The sequence below is a fragment of the Tamandua tetradactyla genome, chromosome 15 (genome assembly GCF_023851605.1).
Source record: "Tamandua tetradactyla isolate mTamTet1 chromosome 15, mTamTet1.pri, whole genome shotgun sequence".
Lineage (NCBI taxonomy): Eukaryota > Metazoa > Chordata > Mammalia > Pilosa > Myrmecophagidae > Tamandua > Tamandua tetradactyla.
Window position 1 is genome coordinate 5,334,991 of NC_135341.1, and position 12,602 is coordinate 5,347,592.

Below are 12,602 nucleotides of genomic sequence, written 5' to 3' on the forward strand. Positions count from 1 at the left end.
CTGTTAGAGCCGCAGGTAGGTCAGACACTCTAAATGTGATAATAGCCCGTTTCTAGGACTTGAGAGTGCCAGACAAAGGGGTCAAATTCAGGGAAAATGACCTAGAAAAAGAAAGAATTCCAGAGAGAGGGACGGGGCCAAACAAAGTACTTTGAATCATTTCAAATTCACTGCCCTCTGGAGAAAGGACCAATCCACCTATTTTAGAGGAGGCCTGTAGAGGGTTATTCCGAGGGAGAGGTGGAAAACTGCAGGGGGAAAGGAAAGGTTACTCTTTGAATTTCCAAAGTTACATTTTCCATTGTTTCATCAAATCACACTATATAAAGTTTAAAACCCTGCTATCCTCTCCAGGGGAAAATGCATAGTATGACACAAAAGTTGGACAGATAGTGCCATGTTTTATCCAGGCCATTCCTCTCAACACTTGGTTCCCTAATACAGGTAAGTTACAAAAACATATGATTTTGGTCTCTACGTGGTTTTAATTTTCCTCAGTCAAAATGGTCAGGAAAAAAAAGAAAGGAACTGTGATATATATTGGTGTATTAGTTTCATATGGCTGCCGTAAAAAAATTACAACAACTGGGTATCTTAAAAAAACAGATTTATTGTGCCACTGTATCAGAGGCCAGATGTTGGAAATAAAGGTGTCCATAGGTCAGGGCTTTCTCTGAAGTCTGTAGGGAAAAATCTGTTCCCTGCCTCTTTCTTGACTTCTGATGGTGGTGGGATGGCAATCCGAGGAGTGTTCTACCTTAGCATCATGTGATCGTCTCCCCTCTGCCTGTCTGTATCCAAATTCTTCTTCTGATAAGGATATCAGACATATTAGATTAAGGAACCACCCTAACCCTACTCAATATGACATCATTTTAACTTGCCCAATTCCATCTGTAATAACCTTATTCCCAAATAAGGTCATTGTTTGATATACTGGGGAATAGGACTTCAATGTATCTTTTCGAGGGACAGAATTCAATTCATAACACTGAGTTTTTATTATAATATACGACATGCCAGTTTGAATCTGTTGGGTACCCCAGAAAAGCCATGTCCTTTAATCCTCATTCAATATTGGCCGGGTAGGATCTTTTTTATTGTTTCCATGGAGATGTGACCCACCCAACTGTGGGTGGTAACTTTTGATTAGATGGTTTCCATGGTGTTGCATCTCCACCATTCAAGGTAGGGTTGCTTATTGCAGCCCTTTAAGAGAGGAACATTTTGAAAAGAACCATGAAAGCCCACACAGCCAGAGACCTTGGGGATACAGAAAGAATGTGCCCCCAGATAAACCTTATGAAATGAGGAGAGAAAGCTAGCAGACATTGCCATGTGCCTTCCCAGCTGAGAGAAGTGTCCAGAAACCAAAGACCCCAGCAGACACCAGTCATGTGACTTTCCAGCTGACAGGGGTGTTCTGGATGGCATCAACCTTTCTTGAGTTAAGGTAACCTCTTGTTGGTGCCTTAATTTGGATGTTTTCATGTCCTAAGAACTATGAATTTCCCAACCTAATAAAGTTTCCCCTCCCCTTTTTTTTGTTTGCATGGGCAGGCACTGGGAATCAAACCTGGGTCTCTAGCATGGCAGTTGAGAACTCTGCCTGCTGAGCCACCGTGGCCTGCCCTAAATGCCCCTGTTCAAAAGCCATTCTGTTTTTGGTTCATTGCATTCTGGTAGCTTTAGCAAACTAAAACACATAGTATTAACTGTTCTTCTTTTAACAGCAGTGTTTTTTAAAAAAACCCTGTCTGATTTAAGCTTGTTTTGACCAATTGGGTCTTAGCTTGCCTGTTTTCATGTGTATCAAATTTTTAGAATGCTCCTGAATTTTTTTTTTAAATCTCTTATACTTTACGTCTTAAGTCATTGAAAGTAAACTGTGGGATGACTCAAAGGAGACAAATCTAATAATCTAATAGCTAACAATTAACTCCCATCTGTGCATTCATAGGTTTTGTAGAAGGAACAGGAAAAATAGTGAAAATGTGCATTTCACGTAACATTACACCACCATTCACAACTGCTCACGTCACTGAAAACAAATAGCACAGTCATATGCTGATCAGATCTTAGGTTTTTATAACGAAATGTTCAATAAACACTGTCACAATTAATGTCTCTCTAGTACTATACTTAGTGGCAGAAACTATCTGTAAAAAGCATTATTTCAGAAACTCAGCAAATTTTGGTTTGAATTCTTCTAACTATTTAAGTGAGGAAAAATGTACTATTTTATTAAAGATTAAAGTCTTCCACTGATAAATGCTTTCAGTTTTAAAATCCAAATGTTCCTAAGTTTATTAAGTTTCAATTGATCTAAATATTCACAAATTATTTATCCAATCAGTCATCCATCAACATTTCATTGCTCAGAAACAAAACTTCACCTATTTAAGCAGCTTTCCTAATTAAAAATCAGTCAAGCAGTCATGGATCTGGCCATCTATCAAACCTCCAGCTACTGTTCTGATTGACTGACTGCACATTTCACTCTTTGGTTATGAAGGATATAATAATTATTGAATATAAAAAATAATGAACATTTAAAATTACAGTGAATAGAAGCTATGATCAGGTCTCAAAAAACCAGGTTGCCAAAATCCCTGGTGCAAACACAGAACAATATTCTTAATTTAATGTATCTTTCTAATTTTTATTACCATCACCATGACCATCATCATTACAATTGTTCCAGCATGCCCAGTTAAGGAGAACTCGGGCAAAGCTTACTGTAGAACCAACAAAAAGATCTATTTCAACTAGGCTATCTAAACAGCTGCTGGTTGTTCATCCATTTGATATTTTCACCAAGAAAAAGCTGGCTGTCATGTAATTGATAAAGCTCACTGAAATTAACCTCAGGATGGCTTCATTTATGGAGCTACTTTATTCTTATTGCTTGAGGTCACAGGAGTTGCTTTCGTACCTAAAGGGCCCTTCACTTTCTATCTCCATCCTCCTCCTTCTTTTTTCATTCTTTTTCTCTTACCATTGCTAACAGTTCATGGAAAGTATCCATAGTCTTAGGCTGACTTTTTAGGAACAAATGAACTTTGATGGCATATCTTCCACGTGGGAGATTATTATTTAGGATAAGGCTTTCTAACCCAACATATAACATTATCTGGAAGTAATGTCAACCAACTTCTATACAATCTCCACATAAAAATGTAAAGGAAGGAAATTCTAAAGCATAGTCGGAATTAAAACATGGAACTAGAAGCTGAAAGGATGGTGGTTTTTCTTCTTGACTCTGCCACTTACTATGTAGTAACAATGAGTAATTCAGTTATCCAATCTTCAATTTCATTTAAAAAAAGATACAGGCCAGGAAACTCTAAGATCCCTTCCAGCAGTAAAATCATAGGATTAAAATGAAGAAATATTATCACTTGCATATTATATAATGCAGTGAGTGTGATCAAAAGGAAAAATATTTTATGAAAATGCCTGGGGTGAAAGAAATTACTCAGTAACATTCAAAAGATGTCAGTGACTTCGCATTCTGTTACTGAAAAGGTATTTTATTTTAGCCAAGTGAAAGTGATATTTGAATAAGGACATCTTCATTCTTAACAAGGATAGAAAAAATATGTAGAAATTATAGATTGATAGTAATGAAGCTAACCTCCAGAATATGACCACATATGTGGGTTTACGAAAATACGTCATGGCCAAATTAGTTGTATACATGTATTTTCTTTGCTGCACTACTGAAAGGGCATTAAATAAAAGAGTCCCTTTATTCATGCATTCAAACTCTTCTAGACTCTGGAGATAAAAGGATGGACAAGACAGTTTCGCCTCTTACAGAACTGTCTATCATTTGAGTCAAATAAATGAGAATAAATATAAAGAATTATTACAGGGTATATTAAGTCCTAATGAATGAAACAGGGTGTTTTATATACAAGTAGTGGGCTGGAGAGGAGGAGAAATGATAGTAATTTGCTATGTTATATTGTACTCTGGAAACTTTCTCCAAGGAGATGAGATATAAGTTGAGAACTGAGGGTCATAAGTAGTGAACCATGTGAAGAATTAGGAGAAAAGCATTCCAGGCAGAGGGAGAGAAAGTATTGAAGGCCCCAATTTAAAAAAATGTTTATTATTTTTGAAAATTATGAGTCCTTAGTAATGAATTTGAGATTTATTCTAAGTGCAGTAAAGTGAAATGATCCAATTTACATTTTAAAAAGATTACTCTTGCTGTTTTATGATGAATGGTTCAAAGAAGAGCTAGAGAAGATGCAGGTAGTAGCACATGTACAAACAGAACATCTTTATTTCAGCAAGTCATTTGGAAAAACTTCTCATTACTTCTTTAGGTACAAGTAAGGGAAACTGATATTCAATTATATGGCATTGGAGTAAATTGGTAGTCGGTTGAATAAAAGTATGCAAAGAATATTGATTGAAAGGTCTGATCTTATCTTTATGGAAGTGCTCTAGTGGCATGGTGCCCTGTCCTGGTCAACATGTTGTACAATTATTTGAATGAAGACACGTTTATCAAATTTTCCACTGACACTAAACTAGGAGGAAAATCAATATGTCATATAAAAAAAATTAAAGCAATTTCAACCGTGATGGAATAAAAGGTCACTACTCAAAAGGTGAATTTATAGGGCTAAATATAATATTCTGAATTTAGGTTAATAAAATTACATGTTGGGTAACCCTGGATGCACAGAAATTCATGAAAAATCAATCTAAGATTTTAGATGACTATACAAGTTCAAAATAAGTTTACAATATGTGACTACTGCTTTAAAAATACAGTAGACAGCGTTATCGGTTAATTAATTGAAGAAGCCCACATCAAGGGATGGTATGCTCCCAGACCCCTCTGTGGAGGCCACTTGCGTGGAATTGTGTATATTTCTATAGGCCAATATTTAAAGGGCCAAGAAACATAACTGAATGTGTTGGAAGAAGATGGTTGTCAACTAAGTACCCAGGAAGAAAAGAATTATCGGGCAAGGGACAAGATCATATTTTCATATATATAAAGCCAAACAAGGTCCACAAAAAGAACCAGGGGTGAAAGTGACAGAAATTTAGATTTGGGCTCAATCTTAAGGCAGGGGTTTTTGTTTGTGTTTGCAGTTTAAACAACTAGAGCATCTGCTATGGGTCCAGGTGCTTTGGGATGATTAGGTGAACTCTCCATTGCTAGTGTTTTTCAAGCTGAATGATTATCATGCAGGGATTCTGAGGGGAGTGGAATGTCCCTGTCATACATGAAGTGGGAAGAGGGGTATCCAAACGCTGGTCCTCAGGCCAGCCCAGCTCACGAAGAGCGGTGGAGCTTCTCTTAGGTTAAACTATTCTATTTATATAATGACTGTCTTTGATTAAACTATTCTATTTAAAATGACTATCCTTGAATTTGAGATTCCGTCTTTCCTGTGGTTTTGGTTGTAAAAATGCCTACCAAGACTTTTTTGAAATAATAGTCTTAGAGTTGGTAACTTGTTTTAAATGTTATAAGTTAGAAAAGTACTGCTCTATCAATTTTTTTTTTTGCTGTTGCTGTTTGTAAAAATTTTCTATACTATGAAATCCAAAAATCAAAGAAGTACAAGATTAATTGAATAAAGAGGTTTTTCCTACTCTTAGGGCCCAAAATTCTAAGATTATTTTCCAAAATGAGTCTAAGATTCATTCGTCACTATGTAAAAATAAGTGTAGATATTAGACTAATATTAAATAGAGAGAAATAAATACTGGCTCTGTAGCACTCAGATACACTATTCTCCTATTATTCTGGGTACTAAGAATATTTAGAAGACTACCTCTGGAGACATTCATAAACAAAATAATCCTAGAATCCTGTATATACATATTATTAGAAAATTCATTTCTCAACTAACAAAAATGTACCCAAAAGACAATAATAAATTAAGCACTGGATATTAGCTATATTGATGTTGATTTCCTAGAGAGGATCTTGTTAATGAGAATATTCTACAGTGTTACTACCAACAAACTTTGTAATTACAAACCTTCAGCATTAAATGCTCTGCTATATGAGTTGGATTTTAAACAAGGAAATAGAGAATCATATGCAAGTACATAAACCCTTAAAACTGTAGTTGAACATCAATCCTCAAGGGCTTCTATACTTAAATGTGTACTGACGGCTCTTGCCTGGATTTTATTTTCAATTTGCTATTTCTAAATTCTACTTCCTTTCATATGCTCCTGGACTTTAACAAAAGGGTGGTCTTAAGAGATAGTAATTTGTTTTTAAAACGTTCTAAATTCTGAATATAAATGGTTACTTTTTTTTATTTTGTTATTTATATTATTGCTATTTTACCTGTTTTAAAAATTTTCCTACTCTATGTAATTTCAAAAAAATAATGACTTACAGGATCAATTAATTTTTCTAATTCTGAGCTTTAGGGCTAAAATGCTTATATTGGTTCCTAAGTTATTTAATGTGCAATTGCCTGCTCATAACACACTTTCTTTATACTCTGATGCTGATGTGTGTGTAATTTGTTGTGTTTGAAACGTGTGTGTGTGAATTTATGTGTTCATAAAGCAATACACAATCAAACTATCACAGATTCAGACCATCTCAATCCTTATAAAAGCATAAGCATATCTATTCCCACTCATATTTACAATCTATCTTACTTACAAATAAGATTTTTTACCAAATATGACAAGGGTAAAGAAAATCATACAACAAATTAAAATCTGTTTCGTCTTTAAAAAGAAACTATGGTACAAAAATTTTGGGGTACAAAAATTCAAAGTGACATTTGCAGTATGATATAATTGCTACTTACAAGCAAATTGAAGCTTCGCTTCTCTGCTAACAATTGTTCCAAGTGAGTTTGTCGCTATGCACTGGTATGTCCCGGCATCCTGGGTTTTATTGGGGTTACTGATCAACAAGCTGCCTTCAACAACACTGTAGCGGAAATCCATTCCAATGTCAACATCTGTTCCATTTAACTTCCACCTATAGTATAAAAATGCCAGTAGGAAAGGCCTTGAAATATTAATCAATATTTCTGAATTGTTTAAAATACATAAAAACTATGAACAGCATGAAACAATTTTTGTACTTTTTTCAACCACAATAAAAAACTAGAAATGCTGTATACGCCAGTGGTGGCGTCATAAATCCTGTGGCCAGACAGTAGAGCATGTCCTTAAAAATAAATAATGACATTACAGTTGTAACACCTGTCTTTATGACTACTCATGATGCTACAAACACTTTTCTTTCTTTCTTTTTTTTTTTTAGAATTTCCCATAGCATTTGGTACAATTTTCTTCAAATAGGGCTCCTCAGTAAAAGTCCTTTTCTTTTGGTTTACAGTCATTCTTTAGATGGGTCTATAGTGATGACAGAATAAACCACTTCAGGTAGACTGCCAACCATTTTATGAAATTGCAGCAGAGTTGCTTTGATTTGGTCCTTAATATGACTGAAATGGTTGAATGCAAGTCAGAGGAACTCTATTTATCTACAGCTGTCTTAGGGAACAAACGAGCCTTAGCCATGAATCACTTTGAAGATCTCCTTAGCCATAAGCACTCAAACGTCAATCAACCACCACAGTAAACTGCAATCAGGCTATTAGGTAACTAAGGCAGAGAGCTCTGTCGTCCTTCTGTTTGTTTGCTTTCGTCTCTGGTATATCTGACTATAATATTTAGCTCCATATACAAGCTTTAGTGGAACCACACATTTTAACAGCAAAATTTCAGAAGTGAGATCTATGGTTTTTTATTTTACAGCTAGTAAAATTCCAGAGAGTAAAGATTTTAATCAGATTGCCTCCCGGGAAGTCATCTGAATACTTACGAACTTTTGAGCTAATACAATTCAATGAGTATAAGGGCCTGTCCTCCCCACCCCGCAAATCCTATACCGCATATCAGGTAATGAAAATAGCATAGCTGAAGCTTCTTAATTATCAAGACTCTTACAGTGGCATTCATTCTGGAGGACCAAAAAATAAGGAAACACTGCAGCACAAAGGAAATCGATCCAAAACAACAATAGGAGTAAAGAATTAGAGACATTCATTTTATTTCCTTCACACGGTAAATATGGTTAAACTGTATAGTTAATTGTATGTGTTTGTGAGTGTGTCTGTAAGTGTGTGTATATGGACACATCCATTTTCTCATAACGTTTTGGGGTACTATGGTGTGCATAATGTAAAAGCATTTAAATGAAAAAATGCAGGTTAGTTAGCTTCAGGAATTCGACTACAAGGTATTAATGAGAGGAAGTGTTCAGAAGTGTGATCACTTTATTCCTCACATTTCAAAGTCAGATTTCTCTATGCTCTTTATGTAGAAACTCTGACTTCATTGGAGATAACTGTATTGAAAGCTATCTATCCCACCAGATTTAATACTCAACTCCTTTAGGGAAGTGTCCCTGTCTAAATCACTTTTGTATTTTCCCTTCAGCCACCTCAAACTTGACACTTTCCTTGTGCTCATCAAATGCTTACTGAATTTAATTGGCTACATATTTTACTTCTTCACTGGAAATTTTAGCTGTGAGCATACACAATTTATAAAGCATTCTAGCACACTAGAGAAGGAGATATTCACATCTGTGGCTTTGAAATATAGAAGCTTAGAAACATGAGGGATAGGAAAGGTGGACCAGAATCACAAAATGGGACAGATCTCTTCAAGAGTTTGTTTATGCGAAGGTGGACAGTACAAACAGACATTATTCTTTCTCTGTTCTGACACAGACAGCAAAGTAATAAACAATCAACAGCAGCAGGATTATATCCTTGCAGCTCTGCGTGCACACGAATCTCTAGGGTCTTCTACCTGCTCTCGATGCTCTTTTGAGTCAGCTGATCATATCTTGGCCATAACTTTAACATCAAGTGATAGCAGACCAATTTAATATGACAAATCTAAGAACTCAAAGAGGAAACTGCAATACAATGTGAGCTGCAAGCAGGGTGTGCAATTTAAGAATGGGACTGTGTAAGTCTTTTTAGAAAAGTGGTTGTAGGGATAATGACAACATCTCTGTAGGCTTGTCCAGTCATCTCAATCAAGGTGCTCAGCTGAAAGTCTGTGGATCTACTTTCTCGGCTTCTTTTACATACAAATAGCAAAGGAAAGGTGATTATTTAGAAAATAAAGTGCTTTCTGTGAGATGCAGTTGAGTCTATCACTAAGCATTTCACTGGTTTTATGCAATACAGTCACTCTCCACTCCAACTGAAGGTGGATTGCATTGAATTCCTTATCTTATGGCATAATGAAACACTCGAAACATTTATGATTTATTTTCAATGTTTAAAGAATCTTTTATGAATTGGCAATATAGAAATAATGCTCATTTAGAGCAAACAGATTTCCCCAAGAGCCAGGATAAATTTATGAGTTTCACAAGCTGATATCTGAAACACCTGGGCAGGTACGACCTGTCTCTCTCCAGGAAGTTGGTGTGGGGGTTGAATGCAACCAGACACTGGGAAGCTCAAGAAGGTACAATTTTGCTGACCTTACCGGGAAGCTGTCTTAGGATTTCCTGCAGCAAAACCCTCCCTGCAGCAAAACCCTCTTTCTTTGTTTACTGTTTCAACTTGGAATGGAGGGACAGGACCTCCCTGGGATTTGTTGTCTGCAAACTCAGTTGAATACAAACCTTACAACAAAAGTTCTCCAACCAAGTACTAGAATATTCCTCCTGTCTGGAAAGGGAGGCTGAGTGCAATAAGTAATGCCACTTGTCCTTAGAGAACTTTAATACAAGGGATGTTGGCACAAGTCAAAATTTCTTAAATTTTTCTTTCTGCTTTAATCTTTTAAAAATTGAGGGGCAAGAAACAATGAAAACAGAAGTGTCAGTTGACGGAATAAACACAAAGAAAAGTGATCATTTGGAACTTTTGAGGGAAAAACCTAATGCTGAAAATTCCCATAGAAAGTTCACCTTGGAATTTCTCCTACTTGTTCCTCCTCTTCAGTCAGCAAAAGTCTGAAAAGTTTAGCAAGAAAAATGCTTGAAAATACCTGCTCTCTCCATTTTTTCTCTTGAGCTTTCTTCCAACATGAGGGAAGTTTTTAGGTACCAATCTGCAATTACGTTAGCATTTAGCAAAACTGCTAAAGGTATAAAGGAAAACAAAATACACTGCAACCAACTACTTGTCCTTTGATGAAAAGTTTTCTTCTCTGCTCTTCCTAGCAATCTTTAAAATATATAATAGGATTCTGTTCCACTGCTTGTTTTAAACAACAAGGCAAGTCTCTATATCTAGGAACACAAGGTTACTAAAGCAATGTTAATTAAAGGTCACAGTGTGGGGAAAAACAATGCAGCAGCATACAAAATTCTGCTGCAAAATTTGTTTTTATTTATGGTTAACATATGAACTTGTACTTGACTCTGTCCTGAAAACTGGGGCCAGTTAACTCATCATTTCCATATAGAAACTTTTGCCTCTTGTATTTACTTTCACTGCATAAAACATTTTAAAATGTTGGATTTAGCTTTGAATATAAAGGTAAATTAGGGAGAATAACTGCACATTCTATTTTGCAAAGGACAGTGCTGGATTTACACCTGCTGTTCTAGATTAATTATTAACAGTGGCCTTTCACTCTCACAAGTGTCCTAGTTTGGAGGATAAATTATATGTTCGCCTTAATTACAGGGTCCATTAGGGAGTACTTTTGTTTTTTTTCTGCCTTTTCCTTTCTTAAATGCACTTTGTTTTCTTATCCATATGGCAAAAGTCTATCTGTCCTCCAGATTCAGTGAAATATCTTCTTTACTGTGAAACTTTCACTGACACCTCCTTTCCCCACCCCAAACAGACTTTGTTTCCTGCAGGTTGCCTTACAACTTATCCTGCTCTAAAACACAGAGCATAATACTATAACTATTTCCATGTTTGTACACCCCCAGATATATGAACATGTAATTTATTAATCCTTGAATGTCTCAAACCTAGTGCAACACCTGGTATACTGCAACTGCTTAATATAATGGTTTAAATACACTTCTTAAAAGATTACATATTTTTACAAGTCCTAATATATAACACAGTTCAAGGCAGAGCTGCTGTGGGGATTCTTGAATGGAAGCTCTGTGATATTCCTCAGGTAATCCCTGAACCAACTCCATGTGCCCTGGTATAAACAGTTTGGAAAACACTGGGGTGGTTTGATGCATGAAAATATGTTGGATGAAACCATGAATAAATGGACACACTAATTAAATTCTAAAATAATTCCTACTATACTAATCTCACCATACTTTAATTTGTAAGAATGTCCTTTGCCTTCCAACTGTTTGAAAAGTACCTATCTCCCTTCAAATCCCATTTCTTCTCTGAATCCTCCGTGAGGGCTTGAGTCTCTCCTACAACTAAAATATGGCACATATTTTATACATCTTTAGTTCTTACATATTGCTATATATTAGGTATTAGCTTAAAGTTTTTATTATTAAATTTGAATAGAAGCAAAACAACATTTACATAATATATGGAAGTATAAAGAATCAGGAGATAATGAATATCTGCATCTAAGAAAAGGAATGTTATTATTTTGAAATTTCTTCTGTCCATTCTGATACCATGCTCTCTTCTCTCAATGATTAATTATAATCTTTCATTTTGACTTTTTTCAGTACCTTGATTTTTTCTTTATGGTTTTACCCTTTATGTTAGTATTCTTGAAAAAAAAAACTGCTCCATTTTACCTCTTTTTGAACTTAACATCAATAGAATTATACTGTATGTGTTTTTCAGTGACTTGCTTTGTTTACTCAAAATTATGTTCCTGTGACTCATCCATGTTGTTCTAGCTCTAATTCATTTATTTTCACTCTGCATGGGGTTATGTTTATTTTTTTAATATGCTATGAACATACTTATATATACTGGATCATAGGGTATGTGCCTCTTCAGCCTTTCAAAAAAATGCTGTTTTTTTTTTGGTTTGACAATGGCTTTTACCAATTTACATTCCTATAATAGTGTTCAAGGGTTTTGTTTGCTCCACATCTTCACCGACATTTAATACTGTCAGTCTTCTAAATTCCTGTCAATCCAGTGTGTTGAAGTGTCATTTTAGTTTTCAGTTGAATATTCCTGTTCATTATGAGATTGATAATAGTTTTATATGTCTACTGGGTATATGGCTGTTCTTTTCTTAGAAGTACCTGCTCAAGTCCTTTGTTAATGTTTCTATTGGGTTACTTATCATTTACTTTTTATTTCTGGGAATTTTTAAAATATTGTGGATATTAATTCTTTGCCAATGATATATATAAACAATATCTCCTTCTGGTTTGAAACTTGTATTTTTACTTATCCCTTAGCGTATTCTGTTGAGCAGAAGTTCTTAATATTAAGGAAGTTAAATATTTACTTTTATGATTTGTACTTTTTCTGTCATATTTAAGAATTCTTTTCTCCTCAAAAGTCATAAATATGTATGCCTGCATTCTGTTTTTTTTTTTTTTTTTTTTTTTAAAGGAAAGACAGAGAGAAGGAAGGAAGGATAGAAGGAAGGAAGGAAGGAGGAAAGGGAAACATTTTTTAAACATTTTCTTGTTTTATTGTATTCTG

The 12,602-nt window shown here is 35.2% G+C and overlaps 1 protein-coding gene across 1 annotated transcript in view; it reads right to left on the reverse strand.

Annotated features, from left to right (window-relative positions):
- Window positions 1-12,602, reverse strand: part of CNTN4 (contactin 4) — an 831,113-nt gene that overhangs the window by 319,934 nt on the left and 498,577 nt on the right. The window contains exon 5 of the mRNA XM_077130352.1: window positions 6,813-6,988. Coding sequence (XP_076986467.1) covers window positions 6,813-6,988 — 176 coding nt within the window. The remainder of the gene's footprint in view (window positions 1-6,812; window positions 6,989-12,602) is intronic.